Source organism: Bombina bombina, chromosome 6 (assembly GCF_027579735.1).
Source record: "Bombina bombina isolate aBomBom1 chromosome 6, aBomBom1.pri, whole genome shotgun sequence".
Classification (NCBI taxonomy): Eukaryota; Metazoa; Chordata; class Amphibia; order Anura; family Bombinatoridae; genus Bombina; species Bombina bombina.
Genome location: NC_069504.1, coordinates 854,171,240 through 854,195,593, shown reverse-complemented (window position 1 = coordinate 854,195,593; position 24,354 = coordinate 854,171,240). Strand labels below are relative to the sequence as shown.

The 24,354-nt window shown below is 32.5% G+C and overlaps 1 protein-coding gene and 1 pseudogene across 1 annotated transcript; one reads left to right on the top strand and one right to left on the bottom strand.

Annotated features, from left to right (window-relative positions):
- Positions 1-10,500: 10,500 nt before the first annotated feature.
- Positions 10,501-12,037, bottom strand: LOC128664673 (homeobox protein siamois-like). Its single transcript, XM_053719482.1, has 3 exons — positions 11,728-12,037; positions 11,236-11,456; positions 10,501-10,581 (listed from the first exon to the last, which is right to left on the bottom strand). The coding sequence occupies exons 1-3, from the start codon at positions 12,035-12,037 to the stop codon at positions 10,501-10,503; spliced, it is 612 nt and encodes a 203-aa protein (XP_053575457.1).
- Positions 12,038-12,553: 516 nt separating this feature from the next.
- LOC128664672 (uncharacterized) overlaps positions 12,554-24,354 on the top strand; it is a 13,149-nt pseudogene continuing 1,348 nt past the window's right edge.

Below are 24,354 nucleotides of genomic sequence, written 5' to 3'. Positions count from 1 at the left end.
TTTTATCAGACTCTAGTGCTTCTCATAATAGCAAATTGTAAGTGCAGAGTGTGTATATAAGCTTTATATCAAAACAACGAAAATTTCAAATATTTTTTTTCTTAGCGTCAAATAGGAAACAATGCATTTTTGAATAACTGTGATATTTATAGGAAATAACAATGAATTTATTAATGGAATACATTCTGTATTATATCTATCTATCATCTATCTATCATCTATCTATCTATTAGGGATGAGTGAATACATTCGAAAAATGAAACTAATTTTAACACATTTGTTCATTTGTTTAGAATTTCGAATGTTTGTACAAAATTCTGATATTCGTTTAATGCAATAGTATTTCGAATGCTTTCTTTAAATGTAATATACGATTCTAATTTTTCTGATAATTCGATTAGAAATATGCAATATTTGAATTTGAAAAATTTGAATTAATGTATTTGTAATAGTATTTCTAAAGCTCTCTTTCAATGTAATGCAATATTTGAAATAGAGACATTCAATTTTACATATTTGTATCTGTTATGTATCAATTTACTAAATTCCCTACCACATGAACTATTGAATAGTATTTGTTAAATCGAATATTACATTTGAAATCTCGAATGTGGATATTCGATCTAATTATGAACATTCGAAAACTTAAGTAACATTAGAAAACCAGATATTTTATTCGATTAACAAATTTCAATGGATTTTAATTCTTAAGTAATCAAAGATCCTTTAAACTTTATTATGTGGCATTTCACTTTTTATCAGACTCTAGTGCTTCTCATAATAGCAAATTGAAAGTACAGAGAGTGTATATAAGCTTTATTTGAAAACAAAAACAACACATTACAGGAAATAACAATTAATTTATTAATGAAATAAATTCTGTATTCTATCTTTCTATTATCTATCTATCTATCTATCTATCTATCTATCTATCTATCTGTATGTCTATCTATCTTTCTATTAGTGATGGGCGAATACATTCGAAAAATGAAACTAATTTTAACACATTTGTTCGTTTGTTTCGAATTTCTAATGTTTGTACAAAATTCTGACATTCGTTTTATGCAATAGTATTTCTAATGCTTTCTTTCAATGTAATATTCAATTCAAAATTTTCGGATAATTCGATTATGTATCAATTTACTAAATTCCCTTCCACATGAACAATTGAACTGCTGAATAGTATTTGTAAAAATAAAATATTACATTTGAAATTTCGAATGTGGATATTCTATCTAATTATGAACAGTCAAAAACTAAAGTAACATTCAAAAACCAGAAATAGGATTCGATTAACGATTTTCAATGGATTTTAATTCTTATCAACATTTGATTTTCCAAAACGAATGTCCACAGGACTATTCGTACTTCCAAATGAATTGCACTTTCAGAATATTTGCCAATCTCTACTATCTATCTATCTATCTATCTATCTATCTATCTATGTCTGTCTCTTTATATATTTGACTTATGCAGTCTTAGTGAGTCTATATAGAGTGGCTATATATAAGAGTGGGGTAAACAAAATATGAATATTATTTATCTGTCTATCTAGGGATTAATTAAATAGTCGTACAGATAAGACATTAAAATAATTTTGCAAGATTAAGTTAAAAGCATATAAAATTATACTAAATATATTATCATATCATAAACTCAATCATAATAAAATGGCAAGATAAAAGAGATATGTTAATGAAGCTTAAGACATATAACTGGGATTTAAAAAAGAAAAATACATTATGCACATAATATATAAGATTGAGAGAAGGAAGTACTTAAACTATTGTAGAATTAGGGTGAAATAAAAACAATACAGCCAATAAATGATAGTATATATAACTTTTATTAATTAAACTTTTCTTTTGTGTCTATCAAACACTTAAGACACAAAACTCATTTTCAGAACAAAAACATCTTTATTTTGCATGAAGTGAAAACAAAATCTCAGTTTAATAACAATATTTTGCCAAATGCACTTGTTAAAATATGTGAATTTGTGAATCTCTAAATAAAAAAGCCATTGATTAAGTGCAAATACAGAGAAACAACTTGTAATATTATTTATAATAAAAGTGCTTAAAATAATTCTGCTTGTAGTCTAACAAGTCAAATAAACCAATTGTCTAAGTGAATGCAATCCTTAATGAAGTACACACTGTATTACATGTATAGTCTTTAAAACAAATGTGTGCTGTTTAATTAATATGTTTATTATAATGTGTAGGCATCCTCTGGAAACCATCGCATATTGTAGGAACGATTGATCTCCTTTCTCATGTCTAAGTTGGGGTTATTTCCAAAGCTTAACTATTGAGTTTATACGAGTGGCTTCGCTCTAAGAGGTCTGTGTGGATGTCTTGCCCTTCTGTTCTGGAACCAGACCTGTAAAATACATAATATCTGTTAGTATTAGCCATATATCCTATATTTATACAAAGGAGCAATTCAATTATACAACAGGGCATAAAATATGTAAGTAAAAAGTGAGAGGTATCTATCTATCTATTTATCTATCTATTTATCTTTCTATTATGTTTATCTATGGAGTAGGTGACTTTAATTTCCTTTAAACTATATACTAACTATGATGTTTCTGTAAGGAGAAGGTAACACCGTTTCCTTTTGAACTATATCGTAAACTGAAACCAAAACTTCCTAATAAAGTGTGCTAATATTTAGATGGTCTTTGATATTTTTTTTCTTTATTCCAATCTGTATATCATATATCTAACTATCTATCTATTTATCTATCATGCATTTAGTTAAAAAATATAAAATGTAACAGTGTTCGGTAAAACCAGAAATTTGTACTGAATCTAAAAAATAAAATATTATTTTGATCTTTTTTAATTGCAATATATGAAAGTAATTTATATAATGTACTCTTCATGGATAATGACAACATAGTCAGTAATATATCATCAAGCAATGATTATAACATTATATTCTCACCTGGATTCTAGATTCTGAGATGCTGGTTAATCTGGCAATACCACATCTTGTCACAAAATCTGGATAAGAGTTGAGTTCAAACTGGTTTATAAGAAAGAGGGTCTGTTCCTTACTGAAATTAATTCTCTTCCGACCTTTGTTAGTTGTGGGTGATTCAACCCTTGGTTTCTTACATATCACCAGCTCCTCTTCAGGAAAAAAATCCTATAAGTAACACAAGGTAACATTATATTCTCACCTGGATTCTAGATTCTGAGATGCTGGTTAATCTGGCAATACCACATCTGGTCAAAAAATCTGGATAAGGGTTGAGATCAAACTGGCTGATAAGGAAGAGAGTCTGTTCCTTACTGAAATTTGTTCTTTTTTTACCATTGTTAGTTGTGGGTGATTTTAGAGTCTTATCAAGCTCAACCCTTGGTTTCTTACATATCACTGGCTCTACTTCAGGAAACAATCCTATAAATAACAGAAGGTACTGTTAGGATTACATGTCAAATTATCATGGACATAAACTGTTAGGAAAAAAAAACACAGAAAATGCCACTACAGTATATAAAATGATATTAACATTCAGCTAGATTACAAGTTTGTGCGTTGGTCTTTTAATGCTGAAAATATGGTATTTTCAGTGTTAAAACAGCACCGCAGCCATTACGAGTCTTGTCGGTATAGCTGTACCGCAAGCCTTTTAGCCTGTAACTCAACGTCAGTACCGCACTCGTAAAAATAACGTTTTTTCATGGGATTCCCATAGCGCTGGTATTATGAGTTTTGTGGTCAGGCTAAAAAGCAAGCATTACAGCCTAAAACGACAAGATCTGTACCGCCATCTAAAGTCAGTAGTTATCAGTTTTACGCTACAAATCTGTAACATAAAACACATAACTAAACTGCTACAAAATACACTAAACACCCATAAACTACCTATTAACCCCTAAACCGAGGCCCTCCCACATCACAAATACTATAATAAATTTATTAACCCCTAATCTGCCACTCCCGACATTGCCGCCACTAAGAAAATGTATTAACCCCTATTCCGCCACTCCCCGACATCGTCACCACTATACTAAAGTTATTAACCCCTAAACTGCTGCTCCAACCACATCGCAAACACTATTTAAATATTATTAACCCCTAATCTGACGTCCGCCCACATTGCCCCCACTATACTGAAGTTATTAAGCCCTACACTGCCGCCACTATATTAACCCTAAAACGAAAGCCCCCCACAATGAAATATAATAAATTAAACTATTAACCCAATAAACTGAAAGCCCCCCACATCGCAATAAACTAATTTAAACTAGTAACCCCTAAACCTAATGCCCCCTAACGTTATATTAAAATTACAATTTCCCTATCTTAAATTAAATTTGAACAGCCAATAGGATTTAAGCAGCTCTCATTCTATTGGCTGATTCATCATCCAATAAAATTAGAGCTGCTTAAATCCTATTGGCTGATTTGAACAGCCAATATGATTTTAGCAGCTCTAATTCCTATTGGCTGATTCAAATTTTTCAGCCATTAGGAATGCAAGGTACGCCATCTTGGATTGCTTACCTTGCATTAAAGATTTAGTATACGGCGGCGACCGTATGAAGAGGATGCTCCGCGCCAGATGTCTTCAGGATGGACCTGCTCCGCGCTGCCTGGATGAAGATTGAAGAGGCCCTCTGGATGAAGACTTCTCGCTGCTTGGATAAGGACTATTAGTTATATTGTAGCTAGCTTAGGTTTTATTTCACAGGTAAGTATTTAGTTTTAAATAGGTCTTATTTAGTTAATAATTGTAAGTTTAATTTAGCTCTATTTTAATTATGTTAAAGTTAGGGGGTGTTAGGGTTAGGGTTACGTTAGGTTTAGGGTTATGTTAGGTTTAGGGGTTAGTATAGTTACATTTAGGTTGTTGCAATGTGGGGGGCTGGCAGTTTAGGGGCTAATAGGTTTATTTAGTTAATAATTGTAAGTTTAATTTAGCTCTATTTTAATTATGTTAAAGTTAGGGGGTGTTAGGGTTAGGGTTACATTAGGGGGCTGGCAGTTTAGGGGTTAATAGGTTTCTTTAGTGGTTGTGATGTGGGAGGCTAGAGGTTTATGGGTTAATAGCTTTATTTAGTTGCGGCGATATTGGGGAGCAGCGGAATGGGGTTAATATATTTATTATAGTGTGGGCGATGTTGGGGTGTGGCGGAATAGGGGTTAATAACTTTAGTATAGTGGCAGCGATATCGGGAGCGGCAGATTAGGGGTTAATACCTTTATTTAGGTGATGGCAATATTGGGAGCGGCAGATTAGGGGTTAATAACTATAGGCAGGTGTTGGCGATGTCGGGGGCAGCAGATTAGGGGTGTTTATACGTGGGGTTTATGTTAGGGTGTTAGGTTTAAACCGTATTTTCTTTTTCCCCATAGACATCAATGGGGCTGCGTTACGGAGCTTTTCTTTCCGCAATCGCAGGTGTTAGTTTTTTTCTGACCTGCTCTCCCCATTGATATCTATGGGGGAAGCGTGCATGAGCACGTAAAATCAGCGCTTGTTTTTGGTGCGGTATGGAGCTTAAAAACCCCATATCGCCTGCACAAGCCTGGTTTTTTAAAACTTGTAATGGCAGCGCTACAGGAGATTAAATAACACCACTTTTGTTGCGTTTGTTAATTTCCCTATAGCGTTCAAAACTCGTAAGCTAGGCGAAAGTTAATAAATAATTATTGCTTATTTCTAAACATTATGTAGCAATAACAATTATATATAGTATAACAAAACTGTGCTATCAAGAGGGATATATATTAATTTAAGTCTAAAACATAAATGTTTAGAAAGAAAATTATTATGCTAATATTTAGCGGGTCTTTGATATTTTTTCTTTATTTCTATCTATCATCTATCTATCTATTATGTATTATTTCTAAAGCTTAACTATTCATATTCTTATTCAGTAGATGCATATACGAGTGGTTTGGCTCTAAGAGGTCTTTGTGGATGTCTTGCCCTTCTGTTTTCGAACCAGACCTGTAAAATACATCATATATGTTAGTATTAGCCATATATCCTATATTTATACAAAGGAGCAATTTAATTATACAACAGGGCATAAAATATGTAGGTACAGAGAGGTAAATGTAAAATCTATCATATATCTATCTATCTATCTATCCTCTATCTCTCTATCTCTGATGTTTCTGTATGGAGAAAGTGGCATTCATTTTCTTTGAACTATATACTAACTTTGATGTTTCTGTATGGAGAAAGTAACTATATGAACTATATCCTAACCCGAAACCAAAACTTCCTATTAAGATATTATGCTAATATTTAGCTGGTCTTTGATATTTTTTCTTTATTTCTATCTATCTATCTATCTATCTATCTATCTATCTATCTTGTCTCATGCAGTTAGTTAAAAAAATATAAACAGTGTCTGGTAAACCAGAAATATGTACTGTATTTAAAATATAAATGATACATTTTATCTTTGTTAATTGTAATATATTAAAGTGATTTATATAATGTACTCTCCATGAATAATGACAACATAGTCAGTAATATATCATCAAGCAATGATTATAACATTATATTCTCACCTGAATTCTAGATTTTTAGATGCCAGTTAATCTGGCAATACCACATCTTGTCACAAAATCTGGATAAGAGTTGAGTTCAAACTGGTTTATAAGAAAGAGGGTCTGTTCCTTACTGAAATTAATTCTCTTCCGACCTTTGTTAGTTGTGGGTGATTCAACCCTTGGTTTCTTACATATCACCAGCTCCTCTTCAGGAAAAAAATCCTATAAGTAACACAAGGTACTATTATGATTACATGTCAAATAATCATGGAAAGAACTGTTAGAACCCCCCCCCCCCCCCAGAATATGCCACTATAGAAAATTATATTAACATAGTGAATAAATAATTATTGCTTATTACTAAACATTACATAGCATGAACAATTTTATATAGTATAACAAAACTGTGATATTAAGAAGGATTTATATTAATAAGTCTAAACATAAATGTTAATAAGGATAAAACAAAAATATTTAGATGCAAGGAAAAATTTAACCTACTTTTTAAACCGTTAGTAAGATGAGGCTCAGCTCTGATTGATGGTATTTTCTTGAACTGTTCCTCTGAGTCATGGAATTCAGCAGTCTTACAAGTCTGTCCTCCATGTGGAAACCCCAAGACCTGGTAAAGCTCCAGCAGGGTCTGCTGTTGGATCTTTCTGTAATGGAGTGGAGTCTGAATTTCTGTAGTTAGACAAGGATCAGGAAATACTCTGTCCTGGTCCCTCAGGGAAGGGGATAACTCTGGATAGTCATTTTCAAGGAACAGAGCAGTGGAGATAATTTGATCAAATTCGATATCACAATCCATGTCTGGCTCACCCAGTTGCAGATAGTAGAATAACTGAAAAATTCTGGCCCCCTGGGTTTTATGTTCCCAGAATAAGTGGGTGTGACTATAATGTGTTTTGGGGAAAAAAGGGAGACCTCTTTAATGTCTCTTTATAGAGAAGGTGACACTGGTTCCAATTGAAATATTAGTCAATCTGAAACCAAAGCTTTCCAATAAAGTGTTTTACTTTTTGTCAGATTTAGCTGTTCCATCATATATATATATATATATATATATATATATACACTGCTCAAAAAAATAAAGGGAACACTAAAATAACACATCCTAGATCTGAATGAATAAAATATTCTAATTAAATACTTTGTTCTTTACATAGTTGAATGTGCTGACAACAAAATCACACAAAAATTAAAAAATGGAAATCAAAATTTTCAACCCATGGAGGTCTGGATTTGGAGTCACACTCAAAATTAAAGTGGAAAAACACACTACAGGCAGATCCAACTTTGATGTAATGTCCTTAAAACAAGATAAAATGAGGCTCAGTAGTGTGTGTGGCCTCCACGTGCCTGTATGACCTCCCTACAACGCCTGTGCATGCTCCTGATGAGGTGGCGGATGGTCTCCTGAGGGATCTCCTCCCAGACCTGGACTAAAGCATCCACCAACTCCTGGACAGTCTGTGGTGCAAAGTGAAGTTGGTGGATGGAGCGAGACATGATGTCCCAGATGTGCTCAATTGGATTCAGGTCTGGGGAATGGGAGGGCCAGTCCATAGCATCAATGCCTTCATCTTGCAGGAACTGCTGACACACTCCAGCCACATGAGGTCTAGCATTGTCTTGCATTAGGAGGAACCCAGGGCCAACCGCACCAGCATATGGTCTCACAAGGGGTCTGAGGATCTCATCTTGATACCTAATGGCAGTCAGGCTACCTCTGGCGAGCACATGGAGGGCTGTTCGGCCCCTCAAAGAAATGCCACCCCACACCATTACTGACCCACTGCCAAACTGGCCATGCTGGAGGATGTTGCAGGCAGCAGAACGTTCTCCACGGCGTCTCCAGACTGTCACGTCTGTCAAATGTGCTCAGTGTGCCCCTGCTTTCATCTGTGAAGAGCACAGGGCGCCAGTGGCGAATTTGCCAATCTTGGTGTTCTCTGGCAAATGTCAAACGTCCTGCACGGTGTTGGACTGTAAGCACAACCCCCACCTGTTGACGTTGGGTACTCATACCACCCTCATGGAGTCTGTTTCTGACCGTTTGAGCAGACACATTCACATTTGTGGCCTGCTGGAGGTCATTTTGCAGGGCTCTGGCAGTGCTCCTCCTGTTCCTCCTTGCACAAAGACGGAGGTAGCGGTCCTGCTGCTGGGTTGTTGCCCTCCTAAGGCCTCCTCCACGTCTCCTGATGTACTGGCCTGTCTCCTGGTAGCGCCTCCATGCTCTGGACACTACGCTGACAGACACAGCAATCCTTCTTGCCACAGCTCGCACTGATGTGCCATCCTGGATGAGCTGCACTACCTGAGCCACTTGTGTGGGTTGTAGACTCCGTCTCATGCTACCACTAGAGTGCAAGCACCACCAGCATTCAAAAGTGACCATAACATCAGCCAGAAAGCATAGGAACTGAGAAGTGGTCTGTGGTCACCACCTGCAGAACCACTCCTTTATTGGGGGTGTCTTGCTAATTGCCTACAATTTCCACCTGTTGTCTATCCCATTTGCACAACAGCATGTGAAATTGATTGTCACTCAGTGTTGCTTCCTAAGTGGACAGTTTGATTTCACAGAAGTGTGATTGACTTGGAGATACATTGTGTTGTTTAAGTGTTTTTTTTTGAGCAGTGTATATATATATATATATATATATATATATATATATTAGATACAAAGAAAAAATAGATATACTATCACTGCAATTTTAAATAATTCATAATTAAGCAAATAAAACATTACACAATGAAGAAATAAAAATAAAACTTTTTAAAAAACAGTAATTTTTAAATATGTATACTGGACAGACAGCTCAGCATGCTAAGGCACTGTGGCTGATCTCTGCAGCAATCCAAGGGTTGCAGGTTCGATCCCTGGCGAGGTCCATTCAGCCTTTCATCCCTCTGAGGTCGATAAAATGAACAGGGCCTTGAGACGCATTCAGGTGATTAGCCACGCTTTACAAGTACCCAATACATACATTCATTTTTATTAACATTTTAGTTTGCATACATTTATTATATGTGGGTATCTATATATATAATGTATATAATATATATTAATATATTAATACATTAATAATAGATATAAGAGAGGAATTGTATTCTGGTCACTTACTAGAAGAGAAATCTTTGGCTTGTTATCGTTTGGACAGAACATATTCATGGAATTATTTGTTTCTGCTCATCAGTTCTAAGGTATTTTATTTCCTCAGATCAGAATGTTTTAAATGCATTTTGGAAATATAATGGGGTCATAATTTAACTTTCTGTAAAGAATCATTGGCCTTTGAAGCTTATCTGACATCAATTCTAATAATAACAATAATATATATTATTATATAAATGCCATTTGGATGCAACCACTAAAACCTTCAAATACACTGTTTCTTAGTTAACGTTAAACAAAACTTTTGAAATAACTTTGTACTATATGGTTCTTTCTAGAAAATACCTCAGTCATACTCTAAATTTAATGTATTTGTTGTCTGTAACAATATAAACTGCTCTCTGCTGTTATTAAATACTAAATATAAAAATGTAAACAAATTCAATATTGCTCTTTTATTGCTATTATTACTACTACTATTATTAAAATTGATTTGAAAACAATATTATACACTTCATTATGTTATCAGTATTAAATAGTTTGTAACATTATAAATAACACACACATATATACACATCTATCTATATACATGTCTGTTTGCCTGCCTGTCCATTAAATATGATGGCTGGTATCACGATTATCTCACACTGTTTGGTTGAATGGAAGTCCTTATTGAAGTACACACTGGATTACATTATAGTCTTTAAAATAAATGTGTTTTAATTTAATTAATATGTTTCTTATAATGTGTAGGCATCCTCTGGACACAACTGCAAATTAGAGGAACGATGGAGTTCCTTTCCCATGCATAATTTGTGGTTATTTCCAAAGCTTAACTAGTCATATTCTTATTCAGTAGATGTATTTACGAGTGGCTTCACTCTAAGAGGTCTGTGTGGATGTCTTGCCCTTCTGTTCTGGAACCAGACCTGTAAAATACATAATATTTGTTAGTATTAGCCATATATCCTATATTTATACAATGGAGCAAGTTAATTATACAAAATGGCATAAAATATGTAGTTCGAGAGAGGTAAATGTAAAATCTATCTATCACCTATCACTCTAGCTATGATGTTTGTGTATTAAGAAGGTGAAATTCATTTTCTTTGAACTATCTACTATCTTAGATGTTTCTGTATGGAGAAGGAAACACTGGTTCCTTTTGAACTATATCCTAACCTGAAACCAAAACTTCCTAATAAACTATGCTAATATTTAGCTGGTGTTTGATATTTATTCTTTATTCAAATCTATCTATCTATCTATCTATCTATCTATCTATCTATCTACTGTATCTATCATGCAGTTAGTTAAAAATAACTATTTTTCTTTATTCCTATCATCTATCTATCTATCTATCTATCTATCTATCTATCTATCTTGTCTCATGCAATTAGTTAAAAAATATAAACAGTGTCTGGTAAACCAGAAATATGTACTGAGTATAAAATATAAATTATACATTTTATCTTTGTTAATAGTAATATATTACAGGGATTTATATAATGTACTCTTCATGGATAATGACAACATAGTCAGTAATATATCATCAAGCAATAATTACAACATTGTATTCTCACCTGAATTCTAGATTCTGAGATGCTGGTTAACTTGGCAATACCACATCTTGTCACGAAATCTGGATAAGGGTTGAGTTCAAACTGGTTGATAAGAAAGAGGGTCTGTTCCATAGTGAAATTTGTTCTCTTTCTACCATTGTTGGTTGTGGGTGATTTCAGAGTCTTATCAAGCTCAACCTTTGGTTTCTTACATATCACCAGCTCCTCTTCAGGAAACAATCCTATAAGTAACACAATGAACTGTTAGGATTACATGTCAAATTATCATGGATATAAACTGTTAGAAACCCCCCAGAATATGCCACTATAGAAAATTATATTAGCACTGTGCATAAATAATTATTGCTTATTACTAAACAGTACATAGCATGAACAATAATATATAGTATAACAAAACTGTGATATCAATAATGATGTATATTATTGTCTAAAACATAAATGTTAATAAGGTTAAAACATAAATATTTAGATGCAAGGAAAAATGTAACCTACTTTTTAAACCTTTGGGGAGATGAGGCTCAGCTCTGATTGATTGTAATTTCTTGAACTGTTCCTCTGAGTCATGAAATTCAGCAGTTTTACAGGTGTGAGTTCCATGTGGAAACCCAAAGGCCTGGTAAAGCTCCAGCAGGGACTGCTGTAGGATCTTGCTGTCATGGAGTGGAATCTGAATTTCTGTAGTCAGACAAGGATCAGGAAATACTCTGTCCTGGTCCCTCAGGGGAGGGGACAGCTCTGGATAGTCAGTTTCAAGAGACAGAGCAGTGGAGATAATTTGATCAAATTCAATATCACAATCCATGTCTGGCTTGTCCAGTTGCAGATAGTAGAATAACTGAACAATTCTCGTCCCATGGATTTTATGTTCCCAGGAAAAGTGGGTGTGACTATGATGTGTTTTGGGGAACAAAGGGAGACCTCTTTGATGTCTCTGTATAGAGGTGACATTGGTTCCTATTGAAGTATTAGCCAATCTGAAACCAAAGCTTTCCAATAAAATATGTTTTACTTTTTGTCAGATTTAGGTGCTCCATCAGATATTTATATAATAGATACAAAGAAAAGAGTACATTGATTATCACTGAAAATTGAAATACTTAAAAAAAAAAAAATAAAATGAAGAAATAAAATGTTTAGGGAATTGAGAGTGTACTTAAGCTACCAAGACATTTTTATCTGTATACTCGCAAACACTTCAGTTAGTTAAAACACTGCTAACAAATGTAATAATAAGGCAAGAACTCATAGCCTAACTGGGCCACAGTACACATCATTTGATTAAGAAAACTCCAGTGGCCTTCAATTGTCTACCCATAGAATGTCAAAGACAGAGGTGGCATCTGCAGGTCAGATGCATGAGGCCCCTCCTGGCGCTGCCCGCGGCCGGGGCGGCGGGGGGATGGGGCTTGGAATATCAGAGGTAAACGCCAGTCATGTTATATACATTGATGAAGGGGTGTTCTTGGATTATTGGTAAATTTGACATATACACAGTTAGCACTTGTTTATAATGTATTTATATAAAATAGCATAGGTGTGGCTATATTTAACTTTAACTAGTAAGTCCTGGTACTTTGCATCTATATTTTCACTACGGATATATTTGTTGTGCTCGCATAACAACCTTCTTAACTTTTTTTTTGGATGCAAAATTTTCTGTTTGTTTGTTATATTTATGTGCTTTTAGATTAATGTAAACCCCTTATGTATATCACTTTGTTATTAAAGGTCCAAGAGTGTCCAATATCATCACGGGGTAAAAAATCAGTTGCAGGTCTATCAATTATGAAGCTAATATTTATATGTTTGTATACTGCACTTACAATGTTTCTGTATCATATGTGTGATATCCTCAATAAAAATTTAAAATATTAAAAAAAAAAAATACTAATGTTTAAAAATGTATACTTTTTTTAATTAACATTATAGTTTGCATACATTTATTATATGCGGGTATCTATAAATATTATAATATAATTAGTGCATAAAGGATCACAAAATGATCTGTAGTACTTATTAATACTTTTATATTTTATGATATCTGAACCATTAAGAGTTACAAACCATTCTTAAAAGTTAATTATTGCTCTGTTTAATAAACTGCTCTCTGCTGTTATTAAATACTAAGGGGCCGATTTATCAAGAGTCGAATGACCCCTGATGCCCCTGTTTCCGCGCAAGCCTTCAGGGTCACCGGAAGCAGCAGTTATGAAGCAGCGGTCTTAAGACCACTGCTTCTTAACTCGTCTGCTGCCTCTGAGGCTGCGGTCTGCAATCCACCAGATCCTATACAATTGGGTTGATTGACACCCCCTGCTAGTGGCCAATTGGCCGGGAATCTGCAGGGGCGGCATTGCACAAGCAGTTCTCTAGAACATCTTGTGCAATGTTAAATGCTGACAGCGTATGTTGTCGGCATTTAGCGATGTCTGTAGGACATGATACACTACAGCGTATCATGTTGGACAGACATTGATAAATCGGCCCCTAAATATAAAAATGTAAATAAATTCAATATTGCTCTTCTATTGCTAGTATTACTACTACTATTATTATTATTTATTTGAAAACAATAATATATAATTCATAATGTTATTACTATTAAATAGTTTGTAACAATGTTTTTATATTTATTGTAAATATAACTATACACACACACATATACACATCTATATACATGTCTGTTTGCCTGCCTGTCCATAAGATAGCTGGTATCACGATTATCTCACACTGTTTGGTTATGGGGGATACATTTTAAGCTATCATTAACAATTGTAAAAAGTTATATTACAGGTTCAAATCCCCAAATCCGGAATTTCAAAATCTAAACATTCTGAAATCTAAACTTTTTAATTAATATTTTTTTTTTTTTTAGCAAAACATAATATTTTTCCCAGCCTGTGAGTCACAATCGTCTCTGCCTGTGTCTTTGGTATGTTTTTTTGTGTTCTAAAATGCAAATAATGGTCTATATTTATATAAAACAACAACTGTTACCTTTTTTTATATCAGTACTGTACTATCTATCTGAGGGTACTATGTATACAAAAGTATTAAAAATGATATAAAACTACTATTAGATTGCATGTATAAGCTGTATTATGATGTAAATATTGCCTATAAATGACATAACATATTATTGTTTAAACTTGGTCCTACCCCCTTTCCAAATATTGTAAAATCCCAACTATCCTGAAATCCAGACATTTTCCGATCCCAAGCAGTTTGGAAAAAGGCTTTTCTACCTATAAAATGTAAAAGGATTGTGTTATCACTATATTACTTTTTAACCCAGAAGAAATACAGAATATGTATATTAACTAATTAATTTAAAATGAAAATTGTATTTATATCTACTAAATGAACAATAAGCCAAACACATTTTTGTGTTAATATTATATATGTCTCATTTGAAAGCCATTCACTATTAATGTTTGATGTACAGTAGTATGTGTTTCTAACAATTATGAAATGAAACTGACCATTCCAGGACATCATTTTAATTAATTAGGCATAGTTACATATGATATAAGGGGAGAGGTAGAGAGAGAAAAAGATATGCAAGCTTCACTGCTTATCTGCTTCATTTTAAAAACAGGAGAGTCAGTCCCCATATTTTGTAATTTTTTCTTGTTCTCCTCTGCATGATTAAAAACAACCAAAAATTGGTAGCATTTGAAACACCACCCATTAATGAAATTAATTGTGGTACCCAGTGCTGAATGTGATGTTTCTTTCTTCAGGAATGTATGCAATGTGAATTGTAAATTGAATATTATATTATGTTATAACAAATTAAACAGGTAATGAACTAGCATGTCTGTATCATACACTATTATACCAGACTTGATTTGTTCTGTCTGTTTATGGTTTGCAAAGTATTTATAATCTGCAATATAGGATACTGCTAAAATAAAAATAAAGGTATTTCTACACGTTCAAGCTGCACAAAGAATATATGAGAGAAATGTTGTCTAGATTGCTCAGTGCTCTGGATAGTTAGAATGTTGACTTACTGTTAACTCTCACTGGATCAGTGTAAATATCAGTTTCTACCCAAATCATCTTCTAACAATCAAAATGATGGTTACTCATTGTCCTGAGATATTTTATACCTCTAGACCACAGTGTGTTTTATGCTTTTTGGGTAACACAAAAGATACATTTTCTGCCTTCTTGAAAGAAACACGTGTCATTTAATCCAAAAATTGCATCTCCTGCTATCACACCTCTTCCTATGGCAGCAATATGTGGATTGCATAATACATTGTAGTTAGCTTATTTATTAAAATAAAGCAACAATAAAATGATTTTATCTGTTAACTTCAAGCACAATATTTAAGGCATTTTGTGCATCCCCCTCAAAAATATCTCAAATATATTTTACAAAATTATTTAATGCTACTGATGCCAGTAAAAAAATGTTACTGTAAAAAATGCATCCCACTTCTAAGATAGATGTTATTAAAATAAGGAATATGAAACAGGTGAAAACAAATCATCTAACACTTTTCTTGAAAGCAATTATTATAAGAAAAATGTCTTTGTTTTATTAAATAATCAAGGATCCTTTGAACTTACATTATACATATAGGGTCAGATTACAAGTGGAGTGGTAACCCGACTAGTGCAAAAATCGGAACTTACAATATCATGTGCGCATTCACGTATTCCCCCATAGAAGTCAATGGAGAAAACAAAGTGGAAAAACCTTACACCCCACTCTCATGCAAACACCATCACATATTCTCTTTAGCGCTAACCTGACATCCTGACATGAAAATATAAATATTTCATGTTACAATGTTCTTTACCATGTTTGTTTGTTTGTAGTGTGCAAATACCCGATCGCATACTGTTATATGCGCAAACATGATTGCATACTGTAATATGCGCCAACATGATCGCATACTGTAATATGCGCCAACATGATCGCATACTGTAATATGCGCCAACATGATCGCATACTGTAATATGTGCCAACATGATCGCATACTGTAATATGCGCCAACATGATCGCATACTGTAATATGCGCCAACATGATCGCATACTGTAATATGCGCCAACATGATCGCATACTGTAATATGCGCATACCCGACATGAAAATATATATATTGCATAAATATGCTTTAACATGTTTTCATCTACCTAACTGCAAAGGGCTCCAATGCACTATATATGTATAAATATGTATTTATGTGTTTATATGTGTATCTATGTCAGTAATTACAAATATACACATATAAATACATTAATACATATGTACGGATATATAGACATTTATATATATTTATATATATATATATATATATATATATATATATATATATATATATATATATATATATATATATATATATATATATATATATATAAAGCAACTTTCTAATTTACTCCTTTTATCACTCTTTCTTCATTCTCTTTCTATCTTTATTTGAAAAGCAAGAATGTAAGTTTAGCAGCCGGACCATTTTTGGTTTACAACCTGGGTTGTCCTTGCTGATTGGACAGCACCAATAAATAAGTGCTGTGCAGTGTTCTGAATCAAAAATTGTCTGGCTCCTTAGCTTAGATGCCTTCTTTTTCAAATAAAGATAGCAAGAGAACAAAGTTGATATTAGAAGTAAATTAGAAAGTTGCTTAAAATTGCATGCTCTATCTGAATCATGAAAGAAAAAAATTGGGTTTAGTGTCCCTTTAAGTCACAAAACTCTTTTTCAGAATAAAGAATATTTATTTAGCATGAAGTGAAAACAATATTTCAGTTTAATAACAATATTTGTGTGTGAATTTATGTAACTCTAAATAAAAAGCCATTGATTACGTGCAAATACATAGAAACAGCTTGTAATATTATTTATAATAAAAGTGCTTAAAGGGACAGTCAACACCAGCATTTGTGTTGTTTTAAAAGATAGATAATTCCTTTATTACCCATTCCCCAGTTTTGCATAACCAACACTGTTATATTAATATATTTTAATAATTAATTAATAATCCTGCTTGCTTTGCATGTAGTCTAACAAGTCAAATATTCCAATTGTCTAAGTAAATGCAAGTCCTTAATGAAGTACACACAATATTACAATTATAGTATTTAAAACAAATGTGTTTTATTTAATTATTATGTTTATTATAATGTGTAGGCATCCTCTGGAAACCACTGCATATTGGAGGAACCACAGTGCTCCTTTACCATGCCTAAGTTGTGGTTATTTCCAAAGCTTAACTAGTCATATTCTAATTCAATGGATGTATATATGAGTGGCTTCACTCTAAGAGGTCCGTGTGGATGTCTTGCCCTTCTGTTCTGGAACCAGACCTGTAAAATACATAATATCTGTAAGCATTAGCCATATATCCTATATTTATACAATGGAGCAATTCAATTATACAAAATGGCATAAAATATGTAGGTAGAGAGAGGTAAATGTAAAATCTATCTATCATCTATCTATCTATCTATCTATCTATCTATCTATCTATCACTCTAGCAATGATGTTTCTGTATTAAGAAGGTGAAATTAATTTCCTTTGAACTATATACTAACTTTGATGTTTCTGTATGGAGAAGGTAATACTGGTTCCTTTTGAATTACATCCTAACCTGAAACCAAAACTTCCTAATAAAGTATGCTAATTTTTAGCTGGTCTTTGATAATTTTTCTTTATTCCAATTTAATCTATCTATAATCTATTTATCTTTAATAATAATAATTTAATAATAATCTATCTTTAATCTATCTATCTATCTATCTATCTATCTATCTATCTATCTATCTATCTATCTATCTATCTATCTATCATGGAGGTTTGTGCATGTGTTATCTGTCTATCTATCTATCTATCTATCTATCTATCTATCTATCTATCTATCTATCTATAGGTTTATCAAGGAGGTTTGTGCTTGTTAAGCTTACCGCTGGCAATCGCTATTTATGCTAGAATGATTACTTCAGCTCTCTGGTCAACTGTTTCGCGAAACTACAAATTGCACAAAACACATCTAAAATACATAACAAAGCATAGTTACACTCATAATAACACTATCTAATAAAATGATTAAAAAAAAAATATTGCACAGAAAATTTATAAGGGCTCAAAGATATGAGGTCTCAGGTGTTAGAACAAAATGACAGGAAAGGGGCTTTAACATAGAGATACATACATATACATGTCTAAAGATGTATATGTATGTATTTACAGTATATATATATATATATATATATATATATATATATATATATATGTATATATATATATGTGTGTGTACAATGTATTTATATGTGTATGTGTGTATTTACAGATATATATACACATATAAACAAATAAATACATATGTACACATATATAGACACACATAATCATATTAATGCAATATTCATTTTTTATAAAGGTTTTAACCATTTATTTACTGTAAATATTTGACATTCCAATGTTCTGCATGTATTTTTAAATAGATATTCCTATATATATGTATATATTGTACCAAAAAAACATCAGATACATGTAGAAATATTTATTTCAGATTAAATAGAACATATTGTATGTGAAGAACATTGAAATGTGAAATATTCATATTTTTATTTCGGATTAGCGCACATGAGAATTTACTTTCAACTCATAATACGAGAGCAACCCAACGAGTGCAAAAAGCTTACTTCTAGGGCAATTAACTCTTGAGCGGGAGTGTTAATTAGCGTTCCAATTGTAATCTGGCCCTATATATTTATATATTTTTGACATACTTGCAGAGCATAATATATCCAGTGTTACTGATACGTGGTATAAACTAAATATATGTTTGCAATGAATATAAAATGTAAGTGGTTTAAACGTTGAATTTTTAATAAAGTATAATGTGTTATACTATCCTAAAAAAATGTAATGTCTAAAGATTATATTGATGACTTTTTTAGCATGTTTTGTGAGGAATAAAAATGGCTTAACTTTGCCTTTAAAAAATAAAATCGGTCCTTTGAACTTCACTTGGGATCTAACTTGATACCACACCCAAGGACTTGTCACAATAGCAGAATGTAAATGAAAGATTATGCATATAGGTTTTCTTTAGTTTTTTTTTTAATAAAAGCAAAGGAAACCTTCAAATATTTTTCCAATGTGAACTTCAAACAGAATATTTGCATTTATGTATAAGTTTGTCCAGAAGAGTGAATATCTCAAAACTATTCTACATAGTTATTAAATGTTGTTGAAGCAATATATATATATATATAATAATAATATATAGTACACACCTGCATGTAATATATTATATACAGTGCTTTTTAATAGGAGATAGTAATAAAGTCAATGATATTCATTTTTTTTATTCCCATATTAATAAAACTAATAAATTTAAGTTATAGGCAGCTTAGAATATAGTTTTATCATAAACAATACAACAAATATAAACAAAACAGTTTTAAAACATGCTGCCTATGTTTTTGTCAAAATGAACTTAAAACAGCATATTTGCATATTTATATAACTTTGTACTGCAGAGTAAAAATAGTAAAACAATATTATTTAATAAATGTTGTTGAGGCAGTATATAGTATAATCATATATATTAAATATGATATATAAGATAGCTGTATATTAGTTGATTTTTTAAAATAGGAAATATTAGTGAACCCAAAACTATTCATCTTTAAACTCGTAAACGATTCACACTAAAGAGACGTGAAACCCACATTTTTTCTTTTATTATTCAGATAGAGTATGCAATTTTAAAAACTTCCCAATTTATTTCTAGTATCTAATTTATTTATTTCTCTTTGTGTCATTTGTTGAAAAGTATACCTAGATAGGCTCAGAAGCTGCTGATTTGCTTTCAGTTAGCTCAAGGTGGTACATTACTGCTTATTCAACAAAGGATACCAGAAGATTAGATAATAGAAATAAATTTAAAAATTGTATGTTCTGTCTGAATCATGCAAAAAAAATTGGGTTTGATGCCCTTTTAAATTTTGATTATATTTAATAATTAATAATGAGGTTGATGCTTGATATAAATCAAATATGTTTTTAAATAATATATAATTCATTGTGTTTCTCTGTCAATCAATTTACCTGTGCATTAATGAGTGCTTTTACATAGCATATTTGCATATGTCAATATCATTTTACTCCCCCCCATGTCAACTTTTATTTCTACATCATTTTGAAGGTCTTATTTTTTATTTTGCATATTTAGAATGAAATATCTGTACTTTTTTTAAGGCATTGAACATGATTGAGAGTGCATAGCCTGAAACGTTGTTCTTTTTATCTTGTACCTGCTCCTATTCTCAACATGGAATAACGGATTAGAAAGTTTCAAGTGGTGTGGCTGTTGCCTTGTTTACAGTTTGTACTTTTTTAAATAAAATGGCCTATAAATAATGCTTTATCTTTATGGACATTTAAAAACTATGATGCATACTTATCTGAAATGTATGGATATGAATAAACCTGGACTTAAACACACTGACTAAGTGCATGTATAGGAAAAAAGGATTAACATGAAATTAAAACAATCTTGTTTATATGTGCAGTTCATAAAAAACATATAATAATTTCTAAGTAATTGCAAATATGTATAACTGTTTAAAAAATGTACCTAAAGGGACATGAAACCTAAAAAATTGATTCCATGATTCAGATAGAGAATACCATTTTAAACAACTTTCCAATTTACTTCTATTATTTAATTTGCTTCCTTCTCTTGTTATCCTTTGTTGAAAGGTTTATCTAGACAAGTTTAGAAGCAGCAGAGAACCTAGGTTCTTGCAGAGGATTGGTGGCTGCATGTTTATACTGATTGTCATTGGCTCACCCATGTGGTTAGCTAGAAACCATTAGTGCATTGCTGCTCCATCAACAAAGCATACCAAGAGAATGAAACAAATTAGATAATATAAGTAAATTAGACAGTTGTTTAAAATTACATTATCTGTCTGAATCATGAAAGAAAAATTTTGGGTTTCATTTCCCTTTAACTTAATACATTTTTCATATATCATGGTAACATTCTATTTAAACAAACAAGTGTTGGAAACATTTTGAAACACTATTTATACATACTGGACATTAGAAGAGCTAAACATTTGTCAATCAATGTATTTATTTCTCTGGGTGCTTTGAGTGGTATGTGCAAATGTCTACTAGCTCTTCTGTATTCTCCTAAAATCTGTGATGTTTATTATTTTAGTGATACCACATCTGGACAAAAATTCTGGGTAAGGGTTAAGTTTAAAATGGTTGATATAATATAAGGTCTGTTACTGAAATTTGGTCTCTTCCTATCTCTATGGAAGTTGATTCCAAAGCCTTAACAGACTTAGTTTGGGGTTTCTTATGTGTCACTTGCTCTTCCTCAGGAAAATCCTATAAGTTATACAAATAAATATGAGATATTAGAATGTGAGATATAGAAAATGAAAATAAATTGGATGGATAGGATTAAAGGGACAGTCTACACCAGAATTTTTATTGTTTTAAAAGATAGATAATCCCTTTATTACTCATTCCCCAGTTTTGCATAACCAACACAGTTATATTAATAGAATTTTAACCTCTGTGATTATCTTGTATCTAAGCCTCTGCAAACTGCCCCTTTATTTCAGTTCTTTTGACAGACTTGCAGTTTAGCCAATCAGTGCCTGCTCCCAGATAAATTCACGTGCACAAGCACATTGTTATCTATATGAAACACATGAACTAACACCCTCTAGTGGTGAAAAACTGTTAAAATGCATTCTGAAAAGAGGTGGCCTTCAAGGTCTAAGAAATTAGCATATGAACCTCCTAGGTTAAGCTTTCAACTAAGAATACCAAGAAACAAAGCAAAATTGGTGATGAAAGCAAATTGGAAAATTGTTTAAAATTACATGCCCTATCTGAATCATGAAAGATTATTTTGGCCTACACTGTCCCTTTAAGTCAAATAAAAAAAACCTGCATATTATAAACAGCTGTGATTCTTTGTTGAACAATTTAAATAGGTAATTTATAAATTTAAGAAACATATTGCAATATAGATGTCTGAAACAACAAATGTTAAATATGGATTCAGATAGCATATCAAATAGTGTCAGATCACATTCCACTTGAAAACCGATAAATAAGTAGCAATAAGTTAACAACTAAAATCCAGGATGACTCATTCAGCAAAAGACAAATTCACTTCCATACCAGATAAGATATGAATGTTTTTAGTTGAACAATTTCTGTATAAAACATATTAGACATAAAACGCTGGGATAAAACATTTATTTAAGGGAGTATTATTACACCAAGAGAAGTGTATATATATATATATATATATATATATATATATATATATATATATAAATATATATATATACTGTATATATATATATATATATAGTATATATAGGAAAAATATATAAAATATTAGAAAATGCACGAGCTCCTCTAAAATCTCCTAATCATATTCAAAACAATAGAAGTACATAAGAAGAGCGCCTCACTAAATAGGCTAAAATGTATATAAAATCGAATACAAATAAAATCAGTATGTTTAATACATATAACAAATAAGCACATAAAAATAACACTAACAAAACAATCAAAGGGACTGCAATGATAAAATGTACAAAGAGGGTATAGTGTAGTTCAAAGATGGTCCAAAAAGGGGGAAATAAATCACGAAAAAGTGTCCAAAAATGTAAATAGAGAATGTGTACAAAAAAACATATAAAAATAAAATAAAAATTAAAATAAAATTTCACATTTTTTTTATTTTTTCATTTTTTATTTGATTTTTTGGACACATTCTCTATTCACATTTTTTTAAATCTTTTTTGTGATTTATCTTTGGACTACACAATTATATGCCCTCTCTGTACATTTTATCATTGTGATTGTTATGTTTGTGTTATTTTTAATGTGCTTATTTGTTATATGTATTAAACATACTGCTTTTATTTGTATCCGATTTTATATACACTTTAGCCTATTTAGGCCTAGATTTGGAGTTCGGCGGTAGCCGTCAAAACCAGCGTTAGAGGCTCCTAACGCTGGTTTTGGCCGCCCGCTGGTATTTGGAGTCATTGATTAAAGGGTCTAACGCTCACTTTTCAGCCGCGACTTTTCCATACCGCAGATCCCCCTACGCCATTTGCGTATCCTATCTTTTCAATGGGATTTTTCTAACGCCGGTATTTAGAGTCGTTTCTGAAGTGAGCGTTAGAGCTCTAACGACAAAATTCCAGCCGCCTGAAAATAGCAGGAGTTAAGAGCTTTCTGGGCTAACGCCGGTTCATAAAGCTCTTAACTACTGTACCCTAAAGTACACTAACACCCATAAACTACCTATGTACCCCTAAACCGAGGTCCCCCCACATCGCCGCCACTCGATTAAAATTTTTAACCCCTAATCTGCCGACCGCCACCTACGTTATACTTATGTACCCCTAATCTGCTGCCCCTAACCCCGCCGACCCCTGTATTACATTTATTAACCCATAACCTGCCCCCCACAACGTCGCCGCCAGCTACTTAAAATAATTAACCCCTAATCTTCCGACCGCAAATCGCCGCCACCTACGTTATCCCTATGTACCCCTAATCTGCTGCCCTAACATCGCCGACCCCTATATTATATTTATTAACCCCTAATCTGCCCCCCCTCAACGTCGCCGACACCTGCCTACATTTATTAACCCCTAATCTGCCGAGCGGACCTGAGCGCTACTATAATAAAGTTATGAACCCCTAACCCGCCTCACTAACCCTATCATAAATAGTATTAACCCCTAATCTGCCCTCCCTAACATCGCCGACACCTAACTTCAAACATTAACCCCTAATCTGCCAAGCGGAGCTCACCGCTATTCTAATAAATTGATTAACCCCTAAAGCTAAGTCTAACCCTAACACTAACACCCCCCTAAGTTAAATATAATTTTTATCTAACGAAATAAATTAACTCTTATTAAATAAATGATTCCTATTTAAAGCTAAATACTTACCTGTAAAATAAATCCTAATATAGCTACAATATAAATTATAATTACATTGTAGCTATTTTAGGATTAATATTTATTTTACAGGCAACTTTGTAATTATTTTAACCAGGTACAATAGCTATTAAATAGTTAAGAACTAT